The sequence below is a fragment of the Jaculus jaculus genome, chromosome 6 (genome assembly GCF_020740685.1).
Source record: "Jaculus jaculus isolate mJacJac1 chromosome 6, mJacJac1.mat.Y.cur, whole genome shotgun sequence".
Classification (NCBI taxonomy): Eukaryota; Metazoa; Chordata; class Mammalia; order Rodentia; family Dipodidae; genus Jaculus; species Jaculus jaculus.
In genome coordinates, this window is record NC_059107.1 from 17,595,002 (window position 1) to 17,612,794 (window position 17,793).

Below are 17,793 nucleotides of genomic sequence, written 5' to 3' on the forward strand. Positions count from 1 at the left end.
CTGATGACTTGATTGTGGTGCTCCGGAGAGTGAACTCTTTAGACAAGACATGTAAGAGTGCACAGGCTTAGACCATGAAAAAGTTTTCATTGGCAAATGGCAGGAGGCAGGTTATTCTCATTATTTAAAAGAAAACCTCATTTAGTTCTCTTGGCCCAACCCTAGAGAGTCTTAGTATAAAATTTAGAGTATTTTAAGTAAAAATTATTTTTCCATAGTTGTAGAGATTTGGAGACTTCACAATTATGAAGCCTTTATGGTTTGCATTGTAAACTGGAGGCAGCTTTGTGTTTTTGCCAAGACCCATAGCTCCTGCTTGAAGTGGTTTGCCACCATGCATCATATATGAATCCTTAGTAGAAAGGCCCTTCAAGAAATCTACACTGGCAGACTTAGTCATTCCTGTGCTTGTTGGATTCATTTCAATAAGGAGTGCATGGAAAGAGCTACACCTGCAAGCTTTTGACTTCTACTAAATTACTACCTAAAAAATAAAAATAACTGCCTTCCTGGATCCTTTATGGATAAATTTCCCTGGCCATTCACAACCTTGTTGCTCAGAGTAAAAGTGGTCATCAGTTCAGAACAATCTCAATGTTGAGAAGGTATTTAGGTCAAGCAGAAAGCAAAAGTAAAGAGACCCCACACTTACTCTAGTCTTTCGATAACTGTAAGTGCTAAATGTAATAGACTTTTACTTGCAATCCCCAGTGCTTCAAAGGAATGAAAAATACTGTGGGGTATGTAAAGTTGGAGACAACTCTCATCTCAATCATTTCTTGTTTTAGACCCTGTGTATAAAATTAATCTCTTCTCTGTCAACTCAGAGACAATTAGAATATCTAGCTTTACTGGGACTACCTTCTGGGATACAATTGTATATTTATCATATAGAAATAATCTTGGTGGGAAACTGTTCCTAGCATAGTTTTTATACTGGTGGTTCTTAGGACATTACCACAAGAGGAAAAAAATACATTTCTATAGTTTATGGTGGTTATTTTCCCTTAACCCTTTTCCCTCATACAAACCTGTGGAAAATACAACCTTCTTGGTGATGAGTTTGTAATCTACAATAGAGAACTGTGGAAGCTCAATCTTTGTTACTCCTGTGACTGCATTATCATCACCACGCCAATAAAACTCAATGTCATCAGTTGTATATCCATCTGTAGAAAGAAAAAAAAAACATATAGATACACACAAGAGTGGCTATTTAGAAATGAACTTCATATGTCATAGAAGCTACAATATAAATACATAAAAGCTGTGATGAAGTAGCATATTAAGTATTTGAAGTCAACTGCCATTCTGAAACCTTACACAACTGGGCATTTGTGGCAGTGTAATTAGGCACAAGGTAATAAAGGTTTAGAGAATTTAGCAGCACACATCAATTTATAATTAAGAAGTGGTATTCTTGGGGCTTGATTCTAGGTTTTAATTGGTAATTAATTTCAGTCTATGAACCATGATGACATATAACACTGGAGTATGTTGAATAGAAGAAAAAATAAGGAAGTGATTCCTTCAGATCATCCAGGCAGTTCTGAATGCTATCAAAATATTCATTTTTCATGGAAAAATATCTGAATTATGTTAACTTTGAGGTTTCTGTCAGAAAATAAGTGTCCATGAAGAGTAATCATCTTTCAATATTTATATATGATTTTCATTTCATATAGGCTCCAAGAATTTCTAGTAGATACAATTGGACAGATTGTAGTGCATGGGAGCAGTGGACTCAAGAAGTGGGTTTCTACATGATGCTCATCAATGCACAGTGTTTAAGGAGAAGATTGTATATAGAAAAGACATGTTCTCTTTTAAATACTTCAGTCTATGAATCTGAGTACAGTTTCAACAAATCAGCTCAGATATAACAACTTCAATGAACACTACACATAGACTATAAATAGCACTGTATAGAACCATATGAATAGAATTTACTGCACATTAATAACTTTTAAATGACATAACTTCCATTATATTTTTGTCAAATCAAAAATATACACTCTATTTAGAAATATTACATGAGAAAATATATTACATTTATCTTTTTAAAAAATAATTTATTTTAGAAAAATGCAGATTGGTTGTTTTCCCATTGGGGGCTCCTTTTCTGTTCCTTCACCACAGACCTCATCCCACTGAGGGCCTTCCTCAGTGGGGGGGGTGTCATAATCCCTGACATGGGGCAAATACCAGAGAGATCCAAGACTCATCAAAATGATAAGCAGAGAAAGACTAATGCCAAGTGCTGGACGAGTTATCTCTACCTTACCTACCAGGGCCCAGAAGACATCACAGGGGAAATGCTGCTCTTATGGATAGCTAGACAACCTTTTCCATGGAGATGGAGGTAGACATTGAGGAGACTCAAAACGCATCCAAGCAGAAAACATGCAGCTGCCAGCAGCTCAACCTATTCCATTTTGGAATCAAACAACAATAACAACAACAAACAAACCTTCTACATCCCAGTTAAAATTCTGAGATGTGGCCCCTCAATTTGAAAAGTATCATACAAATTAGTAACATGTTAGATGTTTGCCTTGTGCTATGTGCCTAGATAACGTGACATGAGTGACTTAAATGCTAATCTTTCTGCTCTATGATATTCAACAAAGTACTTCTTTCCTCAAAAGGGAAGGAATTACATCTCTGAAAATAAATAAGCAGATGACCTTTATGCAGAATTGGAAATTATTTCTGCTAGTACTAGAATATTTTCTATTTTCTGTATGAACCCAACCCAGCTCCACTGGCAACTTTCCTAGAAGTCTGAAGTTTCATTTACTCATCAGGGCAGTCATGTTAAGTTGGTACACAGGCTACTCTTTAAAGTTATTGAGTATTTGTAGGGTTGGAAACACATTATAAGGTTTTGGACAACATCTAATAATTTTAAAACTTATTTCATTTTATCTACTTATTTATGAGAGAGAGACTACAAGCATTTCAAGTCCTCCTGCCACTGCAAACAAACTCCAGAGGCAGGCACCACCATGTGCATCTGGCTTACGTGGGTTCTGGGGAGTTGAACTTTGGTCTTAGGTTTTATAGACAAGTCCTTGACCATTACGCCATCTCTCCAGCCTGCTAGTAAGTTTTTAAAGGTTTGTTTACTAGCAAACAGCAAAATATGTTTAAATCAGAATTATAGAATTTTAATTGATTATGTTGCACCAGCATTTTATTATTATATTCTAATATAAGGCCCACTTACTAGAATGTCTATTTTCATGTAGAACGTTAAAAGTAAACTTCAGGTTTATGTTCTTATGTTACACTCAAGTAATAAGTTAATGTTACAGTAAACAATTCTTTTAAGAGAATTCACACCTTATTAAAATACCCTTTTCAATCCTGAAAAGTGAGGTGTCTATTCTAAAGGATCACAATATTTTTCAAAACTTCCAATTTTCCTAATATTATTAAGTGTAAATCCATTGTCCAGGCTGACATCCCAAATGCAATATAATTTCCCATCTATTTTTATATAGATCTTCCAATTTTGAGATAGATTGGATTTTCAGAAAAAGGAAATAGCCACCGGAATTAATCAAACCAGGGAGTAAGAAATGTACCATAAAGCTGAGCCTGTAGAACTGGAGAGATGGCTCACATATTAAAAGGCACTTGCATACAGAGCCTGAAGGCCTGTGTTAAATTTTTCAGCATACAAGTAACGGAATAGAGCACACGCATAGTGGCACATGCATCTAGTTTGTTTGCAATGGCAGGAGGCCCTATTGTACCCATATTCATTCATTTTCTCACTTTCTCTTTTTCTAAGAAACAGAATACTTCAAAAAAAATTGAATTTGTAATATACAAACATGAAAAGGGATTTTGTGAAGCAACAAGCTAACCATTCACCCCAAAAGTAAGCCTAACAAAAAGTCTCCTTGACTCCCAAGATAATCACATTATTTCAGTATGAAGTATTAACTATCAGTTATTGACCTAGTCAATAGGGAATGTTATCTAGATACCAGACACCATCTCTTTTACATAGGGACAGAGCCTCTCTTTGGGTGTGGCCATTTCATTCACTCAGGCATCCATGCAAGATTCTTATTCAGCTTCCAAGAAGCTGACTTACTGATCTGATTTTTTAAAATAAATACCTCACATAATTCAGCAATAGGTTGCAAATTAAAAACTACTTGTCTAGCAGATAAAGATGATGAGAACAATTAAAGTACTTGGCCAATCTGAAACATTATAGCAGTAATTTTGTAGGAGGTCAGTATTTATAGAAATTAAGTATTGAACACTCATATTTCAAATTAATTATTTTATCTTAATTTAATGGTATTGGAAACTAAAGTGCAAGGAGAGGAAATAACTTATTTGGAGTCATATATTTTGTATATGACCTAGTAAAGAACTTTTGTTATTTTGCCCCAAAGAGCATTTTTGCCATTGTAAAATCCTGGTAGAAAATATGCAGCATGGAAAATGTTAAAAGGAACAAAGTGCTCATTTTGCAATGTAAATAAAATGCAGACAACTTTAAAAGAATAGAATTGAAAATGCCACCCCTCAAAATTTCCTATAAAAGAGGAGGAAAACCCTAACAGTATCTGGTTTTCTAGTTCTCCTTTACACACCTCTCAGGGTTTAACTTTATATTCTTCATTATACTTCTTATACACTGACTAGTATTTCAACAAGGTTATGTAGGAGTTACCTGTCTATTATTCAATGGGCAGAAGCATTACCAAGAACTAACTACATGGTGTTGTCAAAGTGGCAGACATATGACAGGTAATACCTGGTAGACCAAAAATACACTATAAAATTGAGTTAACAAAATAATTAGTTAATACACATGCAGATTTACATGGGTCATTATTTATGAAGCTATTTTAATTCAGAAATTTATCCACTATATATCTTTGCTTATTCTCCCAATACATTGCCTGGCACACAGTTAGCAGTAAATACTTTCCAAGTGTTTTTTTTTTTTTATCTAAAGAAAGATCTTAAGATATCTAATATGATAATATATCCTCTCCTATATCTACTCAATTTACCTTTTTTGTTCTCTATTTTATCATCTATAACTTGGTATACTATTATTGGTACTTCTTATTTTTGTCATTATGATTGTTTATTATAACACAGAATCACATTACAAAAAAAAACATTTGCAATAAATGGGAAGCATAGGCTATAGCCCTTAGGTAGGTCACAGGAGGGTTCATTGTTGATTATATCAGCTTAGGAGTCATCTTATCCAATTGTTTTTACAACAGTGTAATTGACAATAATGACACAAATTTTAGCTGATGCATTTTAAAATCAGAATTATTGAAAATAAATATCATTTAGTCACATGCTATCTTATGACTAGATACAAGGGAATGCTCATATTTCATTCATGGCATTCCTAACACACAGTCACTAAATTATTTGATGTCATTATTTTCAGAACTATAACCCACATCACCAACTCATATGAATCATGAGTACAGTAAAATACAATCAGTGGTTTCATCACAGTTCTAGAACCCTCTGAAATGATTGGACGCTAACAGCAAAACTGTTGCAGCATATTTGTAGCTCTTTCTTGCTTACCACTAGGCTTAAAAAGACAAATCATGGTGACACAATTTTGGTTAGCTGTGTATAGAACATCCCAAGTGAAAAGCAACTGCACGCTCTTACATCCTAGTTTCTGAAGATGAAAGACTCACAACATCTCACTGAGCCAGGTGGTCAAGTTCAAAAGCAAGTTCAATACAGCATGTAGCATGAGCTCAAAACAAGACCTAGTTTTCTTCTTACTTTGAATCTTCTCTGGAGAAATACTCGCCAGTCTCTCAAAGTGACTAAAAACTAAAAGAAAATATATGCAAATGTATATGATCTCTTATAGTTTTCACAATAATACAAATAATTAGATTTCTTTTAAAAGTCATCAGAAGGAAGTGATGCAATGAAGCTTTTCATCAAGGCAATGAAAATCAAAATCTGTTATATTGTAATAAGGGATTCCTAACATGGACTTACTAAGTTATTTGGTGTCATTGTTATCAACACTGTAACCTGCATAACTCATTCAGATGAGTCATGACTACAACGAAATACCAATTCATTGAAATTTAGAGGAGGAATTAAGATTATATGAAATCTTTTAAGACTTGGATCAGAAAATACAAAACCGGTACATGTTTTGAATGATAACATATTGTGTTTCAAATGCTGGTAAAAATGCATAGTGAATGAGATCTACAGAAGTGCCATTTTAAACATAGCTTCCTAACTAAATGTATTCTTACAATTGCAACATGATTTAAAAAATACTTTTCCTCCCTGGTTTGATTTTGTCTGAAGCAAAAATGACATTACTCTGTGATTTGAAAAGCTAAATATTTTATTTATTTATTAGAGAGAAAGTGAGATAGGCAGAATGGGCATGCCAGGGCCTCCCTCCACTGCAAACCAATCCAGACGCACGTGTCACCATGTGCATCTAGATTATGTGGGTACTCGGGAATCAACCCTGGGTCCCTAGGCTTCACAGGCAAGCACCTTAACTGCTAAGCCATCTCTCCAGCCCTTAAAACCTAAATAAATAAAGGTCTCGAATAGGCTACTAGGAGAGGGCATGGATATAGTCCTTAGTCACACCGATTACCATTGTCCAGGGATGCCTGAGCTGCCTTCAGGTTTAGAAAAAGCACAGTCTCATCTTGCCTTGGTTGGAGTCTCACATGGCTCCATTACTTGCACCATCAGGGTGTTTGGTACCACTTTAGTGTATTGCTACAACAGTGGGATAACAGTGATGCAAGACAATGAGGGTTCACAGTAGAGGAGAACTTGTGCCCTGAGTGTTAACAATGTGCCTGTTGTTTGAAATGCCGCGTGGTAGGACATGCATTTTTTTTTTTTTTTTGTCCTCTTTAACTCTGAATAGAAGGCAGTAAGAGTGGAACCCGTCTCTGCAAATATACATCTATCTTTAATATCTAGTTACAGGACTTAATAGAAACCATAAGGCATGAACTATCACCAGGTGCTGAGCTACAGAACATTGGTTAGTGACACTGGGAATAATCCATATGTTCAAGGGGTTGAAGATGGTCTTTGTTGCATCTTATCATCAGACTGATTATTATTTTTTTAGAGGTAGGGTCTCACTTTAGCCAAGGTTGACCTGGAATTCACTTTATAGTCTCAGGCTGCCTCCAATTCACAGTGATCCTCCTCCTACCCCTGCCTCCAGAGTTCTGGGATTAAAGGAGTGTTCCACCATGCTTGGTCATACAGATTTTTAAAAATATTTTATTTTTATTTGAGAGAGGAAGGGAGAGAGAGAGAATGGGGATGGGGGTGCCAGGGCCTGTAGTCACTGCAAACTCCAGATGTATGTCTCACCATGTGCATCTGGCTTACATGGGATCTGGGGAACCAATCCTGGTTCCTTATGCTCCTCAGGAAAATGCCTTAACTGTTAAGCTGTCTCTCCAGGCAAAGACTGACTTTTTAAATGATAACTTTTTTGTTATGTTTACAGTAGACAAACGTCAATTGTATTTGTAAAAATTTACCTCAAAGCATTTTAATTTTATACTGTGATATCTCTCAAAGCAGTTGGTATGACCCTAAGTGCATTTGTTTTATATGTACCTGGCTCTAATGAGGATGGCCAGGGACTTTTACAATTTGGGTGTAAGACACTTAAGCCACTTTTTAAAATTATTCCATCACAATGCATGGAAAGGGCTTCTATAACCAATATGTTGAAATTAACACCACTCTTGACAGTTGGGCTACCTGTTATAACAAAACATTTAATGCACTAAAGAAAAGAAAATTATACAATAAAGAATCCATTTAAGGGCTGTAGAGATGCCTTAGCAGTTAAGGCCATTGCTTGCAAAGCCTAAGGACCTAGGTTCAATTCCCCAGAACCCATGTAAGAATCACAATGTGGCTTATGTGCCTGGAGTTAGTTTGCAGTGGCTAGAGGTCCTGGCATGCCCATTCTCTCTCTCTCTCAAATAACTAAAAATAAGTAGAATATTTTTTTGAGTAAATAAAATATCCATCCAAATGTAAGTATTCTATAGAATATTGAACTGGAATAACACACATTTTAGGGAAAACAATACAGAATCTTGTTTAATCATGCTCACAAAGCACCTAAATGAGCACTGAGATGACCTATGAAGTTCAGAACTAAATCTTGTTCCTCTATCAGATTAGCCATCTTTATTTTTCTCTCCATAATATTTCCAAGATAAAATAAAACATTTTCAATAAAAAATAGACCGAAATTTCAGGAAATTAGCTAGAGAAACATCCAGAAAGAAGGAAAGCATTCTTCTTTTGTCTGACTCAAGTGACCAATAATTAGAAGCCTTTTGGTTCTTAATTGAAACAGCCACTGCATTATACACCAAACTATAAGTTGCCCAAAAGTAAAGGACTGTGCCCACTCAAAGCCTGAGTCACTGGGACTTCCTAGAATCACAGAGAGTCACATACTTGTCAGCAAAAGCACTTTTAATTCAGAAATAAGTTTTTCAAAGACATGCTGAGTGATTGCTTTGACCCCATAACTGTATCACATTCCTCATTTTGCTCTTTAGATGAACATGCCAGATACAAATGTTCTTTTGTCAGGTCTTTTCTAGACCTCAAACAGTTTGATATAATTGGCCCAGGGAAGGTCAGGCTTGTTATCTAGTGCTATCTTCCAAAGGACACCATCAAGCCATGGGCCAACATTTGTCCTACCTCAAAGACAACCTCTGTATATGTAGTTACATCCATAAAACCCAAGTGTGGTGATGTAAGAGAGTATAAAATCTGTTACAATGAAATAAAATGTCACACTGTGGACCCATTTCTCCTTTCAGAAGTCTTTAATTTTTGTCCTCATAAGGGAGCAGAGGGAGCTGGTGGCTGTTTGTTCAAGTCAGGTCCATGATACATTCTTTAAAATCATTAATGGGATGGCACAGGTTGAAGATGATTTAAGAAATAATAAACAAAAATAATTACAGCAAACAAACACTAAGAGCAGTTCTCAGCAGGGAGTCCCCAGGTACCACAAACAGACAGAGCTTTCTGTGTAGTCCTCACTCTACAGATAGTTGGAGTAGATTATGCTTTTCAGGATGCTAGCCCTGAGTTGACTCTGATTTGTCCAAATTCATGCGCTTTATGGTGTAACCTAATAGATAAGATTCAGAAAAGTTTTGGTTAAAAAAAAAAAAAAACAAGTCAGTGCACCTAAAACTAAGTATGCATAGAAATCACGCAGAAATTATGTAAAAAACACCAACTTCACTTTAGACTGTGTAGCCTGAGACTGCAGTTCTCACAAATTCCCAGGTGAACTGGTGCTGGTGTGTATAGTCCATCCTTTAACATACCAAGGGATTAAAGGATTTTGCAGAATGAGGGCTGGAGAGATGGCTTGGCGGTTAAGCACTTGCCTGTGAAGCCTAAGGACCCCGGTTCGAGGCTCGGTTCCCCAGGTCCCACGTTAGCCAGATGCACAAGGGGGCGCACGCGTCTGGAGTTCGTTTGCAGAGGCTGGAAGCCCTGGTGCGCCCACTCTCTCTCTCTCCCTCTGTCTGTCTTTCTCTCTGTGTCTGTCGCTCTCAAATAAATAAATAAATAAATAATGGATAAAAAAAATAATTTAAAAAAAATTAAAGGATTTTGCAGAATGAAATTACTTTTACATGTTATGAATGTCAGTCAAGGTATATCTTGTATCTAGCTTGACAGATTGAAGAAAAAGGTTTGCAATGAACAAAAGCAGTCTTAGCAGTGTGCAGTCTATAGTCACCAATAAGCAATACTGCAGAGAAGAGTAGAGGAGGCTAGTTCCATAATTTGTATGCAAATTTATATTCCTGCCAGTTTTGTTTAAATGCTTAGCCTCATTATGACTAAGAGTACCACACCCTGCCATGAGACCAGAGCACTTTACATGCATTTTCCTCAACTGTATCCTTTCAAATAATCCCCTTACCCCAATTTACAACACATAAATCACTACTATTGCTTTATTTTGAAACCAGTTGAGAGGTAGACATAGTGAGGTATTCTGTAATCTCGGCACTTGGGAGAAGGAGGCAGGAGGATTGCATGCAGGACGCCAGCCTGCACTACATTGTAAAACCTTGTCTCAAAGAACACACATATGCACACACACACACATACACACACCAAAAAAAAAAAAAATCAAGGAGAGATATGGCTTAGTGGTTAAAGCACTTGCCTCACAAGCATGAGGACTTGAGCTCATTTAGCTGTGCAGTGAGTCCTGTGGCACTCTGCCCGTAGTCTCAGCCCTCAGAAGGCAGAGATGGGAATCTCTGGTGCCAGCTGGTTAGCTAGAGTAGCTTAAGTGGTGAGCTCTGGATTCCAGTTAATAAGCTGGCTCCAGTAAATGGAGTGGAGAGTGATCAAAGCAAATACCTAATGTCAACCTTGAGACTCCACATGCATGTTCACAGATACACATGCATCCACATATGTGCACATACCCACACGTCAAAGAACACGCATATGCACATACACATAGCACAGAAGAAACATGTGAAAAGAAGAACATAACAAAACAAAAAAAACAGATTGGAAAAGAAACAAAAATAGGTTAACGCTGTTATTTTTTTTATATACTTTAAAAAAGCAATACAAAAGGCACAGATCCAGAAAAGCTTATGATCACCTTTGCAGGTTGTCCAGCATTAAATGAAAATGCTTGTTCTTTAGTCAGATGTTCAAACATTCCATTACATGGTGTATGAAATTTTATTTATCAAAAAAATTTATTTATTTATTTACAACGAGAGAGAGAAAAAGAGAGAGAAGAGAGTCAGACAGAGAGACTGAGCACTCCAAGGCCTCCAGCTGCTGCAAACTCTAGAAAATTTAGAAAGATGTACCTCTTCATGCATCTGACTTTCATGTGGGTACTGAGGAATTTAGTTTGTGTTGTTAGGCTTTACAGGCAAGTGCCTGAACCACTGTCCAGTACCCAATACATGGTTTCTAACTATGACCTTATGTCCTAAAGTTTCTTTAGCAAATCTCTCATCTGCCCATGTTCTTCAGAAATCATCAGTAATATACCTTCAGGCCTATTTCCTGGGCAACCAAGATGCTATTGAGAAAGTCCATCCTTATATGCATATCTTGATCTGTACTCCCTACTTTTTTTTCTCTATCTCTTTCAGAGTTTCAGGTCTTATGTGGAGGTCCATGATAGATAGTTGTCAATGGTGTCAGTAAGCTTATTGAATCAAGTCCATTAAGTTGAGAACTTCAGAGTACCCATCTGGGTTAGCAGTATAGACAGAGGTCACTAATAATGAGAACGAAAGTGATTTTGTAAGGGAAAGGAAATTCAGGGTAATTTCACAATAAAATGGCAAATAGCTGCCACAAATGGGAACAAAGAAGTATGGTAGATCTGGGGTGAGGGCTCAGCTGGTAAAAGTACTTGCTATACAAGTATGAGGACCTACGTTCAATTCTCAGTACCCACATAAAAAGCTAGAACCCAGCACTAAGGCAGTACCCCAACAATAAGGGAGACAGGAGGATCTCCAGGGCTCCCTAGTCAGAGGCTATAAAACTAAAAGATTGGGAACTGCAGTTTCTATGTAAGACTCTGTTTCTGGAATACAAGTTGGAAGAGTGATATAGAAGGAATCCTGATGTTTTTCTTTGATGTGTTCATTCACAGAGGTACATATATCTGCGCACGTACACACACACACACACACACACACACACACACACACACACACACACACATGCATACCACCCACAAACTGCACTTAAAAAGAGGGCTAGGGCTATAGCTTAGGGGTAAAACACATGCCTAACATGGACAAGATCCTAGGCTTAATCTCAATTACAGTGAGTTAACAGTTTTCCTTAAGTAAATGTAGATTTTCTGTTTTGGGTTTTGATTTAGAAGGAAAAGCAGTAGACTTGTAACACTCTCAGTAGAGCTACAGGAATTGATGTAGGAAAGAGGGTAAGTGGCTGGAGCCGTTCCCATGATTGGAAAGATGAAAGAGTTCTATTTAGAGGGAGCAGGACGGTGGCAGGGAGAAGGTGGCAAGTGTGAGTGAGGATGCTGGTGAGTGGGAAGTGCAGTGTGGGTGGACTCGAAGTCCTCTCATGATGATTCAGCTTTCTTGGTGAGGTGGAAATTAAGGTCATTAGCTGAGAGATAATGCAGGAGCACCTATTGAGAAACTTAGGGGAAATGCACAATGAATGGACCAGTAGGTACAATATTATTAGCAGCATTAATGGCTTAGTTGAAGTCTATGTTCTTGAATATAAATTAGATCTGTCATGATATTTTGCATTAGTCTAAGAGAGCTTCGTCTTTGTATCCAAAAACATTGAGACCAGAATATAAATTTACATGGAATGAGCTTTGCTTCTTGGGAAATCTGTGGGTGGCAACTTTTTATTTTGATGTTTTAGTGATGAATATCTAAGGCACCATTTATGTGGCTGTTTTTTTTTTCTTTGTGCACTGGATGAGAGAAAAGGAAGTATTCATCTTATCAAATCTGAATACATCTAAGTATACTTCATCCAAACTGTTATAGATCTGAGGGTAACCTCTTTCTCCCTCTCTGTCTCTCTCTCTTTCTCTCTGTCTCTCTCTCTCTCTCTCTCTCTCTCTCTCTCTCTCACACACACACAGACATACACTCACAGTGATTTTTGAAACAATAACATTTTGCTTATCTGCAGTGCTGAGAGTAAAAGAAATAGTTTAGGGCCTCTGCAACTCAGTATTGAAAACTGCTATAAATCTCATATTTATTATTATTATTTGTATGGTTCTGTAAATAAGTTTGAGTGTCTTTCAAAATTACAAGATTTACCCACTACCCTTCTCATGCATATGGCCACATTTCTAAAAACATGACTTCTTTTTCTTAGGGAGCAAAGATGACAAGGACATCGGTATGTCTTTTAGAAAATTAAGAATGATGACTGATTGATAGGTAATAACCACCATATGAATGAATTAATCTTAACCTCATTTTGACTTATAAAATCTCAATATTATTAAACACAGATTTTATTAGAGGCACAGATTAAAGGTTGATGAGATTAGTCAGTTTGTAAGAACTCATGCCTTGTGCAGTGCTTCGTCTTTAGAAAATGGAAAGGCCAATCAAGATGTACCCAGAGGTTCAATAGTGGCACATAAATTATGAGTATAACCAACAATTCTCTTGGAATCAGACATGCTCAGTGGGAGCTAATGCATGCTTAGTAAAAGAAATTGATGATAATTATTATCAAAAACTTAACATTTTATATTAATTTCCAGTAGTACAATTCAGTTAATATCCCTAAGTGATAACATCATATATACACACAGATATACAGTGAGCCAGTTACTATGAAATATACTGTGAACACATGCTGAAGCTCTCTCAGATTTAAGGGATAGAAGACATGGAACAATATAGATGAAGTAGTACCAGTGTTGGAAAATAATCAAAAGAATTCGCTCCAGTATAAGGAAAACCATAATGCTTAGTTGCTTAGCATTTTATTTCTAATGTATTTTTATAAAAATGATAGAGTAGGGCTAGAGAGATGGCTTAGCGGTTAAGCGCTTGCCTGTGAAGCCTAAGGACCCCGGTTCGAGGCTCGGTTCCCCAGGTCCAACGTTAGCCAGATGCACAAGGGGGCGCACGCGTCTGGAGTCCGTTTGCAGAGGCTGGAAGCCCTGGCGCGCCCATTCTCTCTCTCTCCCTCTATCTGTCTTTCTCTCTGCGTCTGTCGCTCTCAAATAAATAAATAAATAATTTAAAAAAATGATAGAGTATTATAATTTTATAACAGGATTATTATATATTATATTAATCCATTAAAATATATTCAGTATTTAAAATTAACAGATGATTTATAAATTTTAACTTTATCCCATTTTATTCAGATGATATTCAAAGAAACAAAACAAAAATAAGTGCTAAAATAAAATGAGACATCCTTTTTAAGTGTTTCAGATCAATCCAGGTGTTTCACCATTTTGTATATATGAAATGCATTTACTAATTTAATGTTGATAGTGTTGTAGTGAGTAGGCATCAAGGATTATTGTCATCATACAAATAAAGAAGCTAAAGCCAGAGCTAGTACAACTAATGATGGGTAGATGAGCAGTATTCAAAAGCAGGCAGCCTAACTAGATGTAGCTACCTATAAGAGTAGACACATTCCAACCTTAAGAGGTATTGCTCATAGCTGCTAAATTAATTAATTTACTCCCAAATCTAGTGTTAGATCTCATGATAACATGCTTGCCCACAATTGGCATCTTCAGACATTTTTGCAAATTTAATTATTTTATAGTATTACTATTCCCCAAATCTTAATAAATGTAATTATAAGTGAAAATCAAACATAAGTTGAATAAAAGAAATTAGATAGGATAAACTATATATTGTATAACTTAATTTTCATGAAATCCAAAGACATAACTGGTAATTTCAGAAGGTAGATTAGTATTTGCAGATTAATAGTGCCATTTAATTAGCTCTAAAAATTGAGGACATAGAAACAAAATCTAGTGAAATATATGAAAGGTCATAGGGAAACTTACAAAATTCTAAAAACAAAAGCAGAAATCAAAATTCTAACTGAAGGGCTGGAGAGATGGCTTTATTGTTTAAGGTACTTGCCTACATGGCCTAAGGACCCATGTTGGATTCCTCAGGACCCATGTAAGCCAGATGCACAAGGTGGCATGCATCTGGAATTTGTTTGCAGTGGCTAGAGACCTAGCACCTCTATTTTCTCTCTCTCTTTCTCAAATAAATAAATAAAATAAATATTAAGAAAAGGTCCAAGCAAATAATCTAAACATACAGAGAGGTGATCCAAGTTCACAAATAGGAAGGCTTGGTAATTTTAAGAAGCCAGGTCTTCCCGACCTAAGCCATAGATTCAAGGCCATTCAAGGTGTGGCTTGTAATGATAACTAAGGGATGACTAATCAGTTTGTGGTGAGAGACAAATTGATTCTGGCATTTATGTGGAAGAGCCAGAGGAGTCATGCCCTTGACACAGAAGAATGGCTGTTATGTTTGTATACTATTTGTCTCCCAATGAGTCCAGTGCTGAAAGCTTGGCTCTCAGGCAGGAGGTGATGGAAAGCCAGAAGTGGGAATTTCTTTTGGTGTTGTTCTGGTGTGCTTCCTCTTACTAGGCGATATAAACTTATGCCCACATGCTCTCAACATTGAGACCCACTGGGAAGATTCACAGCAAGGGCAGATCATTGCAAAAGCCTCTGAGATGCTGCTATTAGCTCAAAATTGGTGGATTAAATAACCATATTAAAAATAAAGTCAGCTTGTCTGTGATGTTTTGTCACACTATTAACATGTCTAATACAAAAGGCAGAGAACTATAGTTGCCTAATTTTGGAGATTTTAAGACATATTTTTTTAAAAATAAACTATGATATTTATAAAATAAAATCCATCTATCATGTATCCATTATCTATCTATCTATCTATCTATCTATCTATCAATCATCTACCTATCTATGTATTAGTAATACATGGAATAAACAGCCTAAAAAGAGATCTATTGAAATACAGTTTGTTCGTCTTTGAAAAAAGAGGTAAGGATGTTTAACAGAGGAAGGCCTCTGTTTTTTAAGAAGCACCTTTTCTCCCTCTCTCTTCTCTCTCTTTCTCTCAGTGAGTGTTAAGGTCTTACTATATAGCCATGTCTGTCTTGATGTTTTTTTACTGTACACCAGGCTGGCCTTAAACCAATCAACCTTCTTTAGCCTTCTAAGTATTGGGATTATACCATCATACCGGGCTAACAAATGCCTTTTAAATGAAAAACTAGATATCATAACAACCCCTTCCAAATCTATATTAGAAAAAAACCTTCCCAAATCATATTATATCAAAACACTAAATTTACAAAAACAAAAAGTGGAATGAAAAACTTAAGTGTAGAAACAAGAAGTTACATATGAAGGTAGTATCATCAAAATAACAGAAGGTTTCTCAGTTGAATTTTTTAAAAGCCACAAGGGCTCAGCAGAAAGTTTCAAATTTTGAAAGATAACAATGACCCACCCAAACTAATAAACACAACAAAACTACCTAGCATAATTAAGCAGAAATGGTGACTATCCATGATAAAATAAGCTAAAGGAATGTGTGGCCGTTGAGCTTAGAAGTACAAGCAATAGTTGAAGAAATAGTTCAGACTATTTTTATTTTATAGGGAATAATGAACACATAATGAATTTATTATCATTAAATAAGCCATGCTAGGCTAAGTTAAGCATGTGAGAAGCAAGACAATACCAAATACTGCAAAATCAACAAATGACTGGTATTAGTATACACATTTCAATACTAACTCTCAATGTTAATGGTCTCAATTCTTAAATCAAAGGTCACACCCACAGTAGAACATTGAATTTTAAAATGGAAAATATCTCTTTGTTGTCTCCCAGAAATGTACTTCATCATTAAGTTCAGATGTGTCCTTAAAGCGAAAGAACAAAATTTGTATTCTGAATAAATTCAGCTAGGATTCAGCGATAAAGAAGAAAGTTATGTCATCGGTAGAGAAATGGATGCATTTGGAGATAATCATATTAAGGAAATTAATCCACTTCTAGGTACATATTAAGTTTTCATAAGTGATGTCTAAATCATATATAAATACATAAAATCATCACCATTTATGACACAAAAGTGGAAATGAGACTGTCTAGCAGAACAATGAGGACTGTAAGGAAAGGGAGACAGTGGAAAATAGGGGAAAGCTGTATGGAGGAGATTATGTTCAACATATAATACATTATATGAAATGTAAAAACTACATTTGCATTCAATATGCATGTATATATTTCATGCTACTATTTCTTAAGCAGTAAAGTATAAATTATGTTAATGAAAAATGAGCCAGTGGGTTCTCTTGGCTACCTGTTCATCCCCAATGTTATTTTTTTCTTCATTGTGCTTGGGACTTTCCCTTGTTAACTGCCTTGTTTAAGTAAGATGCACAATTGCTTCTTCCATAGTGATGGAGAGGTTGGTAATCTTTAATGCAGGTATTTTATGCTGTTTAATGAGTTTTGGAAATGACTTTTCTTTTTGTGTTTGGAATCTGATATGCAACTTTGGGTATATTTTATAGATAAAGCTAGGCTTTATTAGGTCATCTGCACCTAGTAGGTACTGTGTAATTCTAAGTGTCCAAAGAACTTGCATGACAAGCTCTCAACTCTCTCAGAATGAGATCTGTAAGGCAAGCTAAGTTGGCACTTTTATGTTAGGGAGCATTTTATTCTGCCAAGTTCCCCAGAGATTTAATGTTATAAAAAGCAACCTAGATTCTAAAGAATACAATGAACCATTTCGAAAGGAAATGACAGTCACATAAAGGGAATCTCTTTGAAACTGCATCTGAAATGAAAAGTATGACTGACTGTCACAGCCAGCTCCTAGGCAGAATGCCGCTGATGAAGCAGTGGATGCAGAATACCTATTATCTCTCCACCATCTAAGGGTTTCTATTCTTCTACCGCTCTAAGCTTTGAAATCTAAAAATGATTGTTCTCCACATTTGGATCTCATTCAAGTAAGTGTGCACAAACAGATCACAAATTTAGAGCCAATCATTGGACATTATGTGAAGAAAATCAGCATAGATCTAATTTAAACACACTTTTGTCTATAGCAATGTTTGTCATCTGGGTACTTTGAGATCAGGGGAACAGTC

General features: G+C 36.1%; 1 protein-coding gene across 4 annotated transcripts in view; it reads right to left on the minus strand.

The window, feature by feature from the left end:
- The window catches only part of Gabrb2 (gamma-aminobutyric acid type A receptor subunit beta2), a 202,683-nt gene that overhangs the window by 34,437 nt on the left and 150,453 nt on the right, over positions 1 to 17,793 (minus strand). For all 4 annotated transcript variants that reach the window (XM_045153034.1, XM_004661049.2, XM_045153035.1 and 1 more), the window contains exon 7: positions 1,032 to 1,169. In XM_045153034.1, the coding sequence (XP_045008969.1) occupies positions 1,032 to 1,169 (138 nt within the window). The remainder of the gene's footprint in view (positions 1 to 1,031; positions 1,170 to 17,793) is intronic.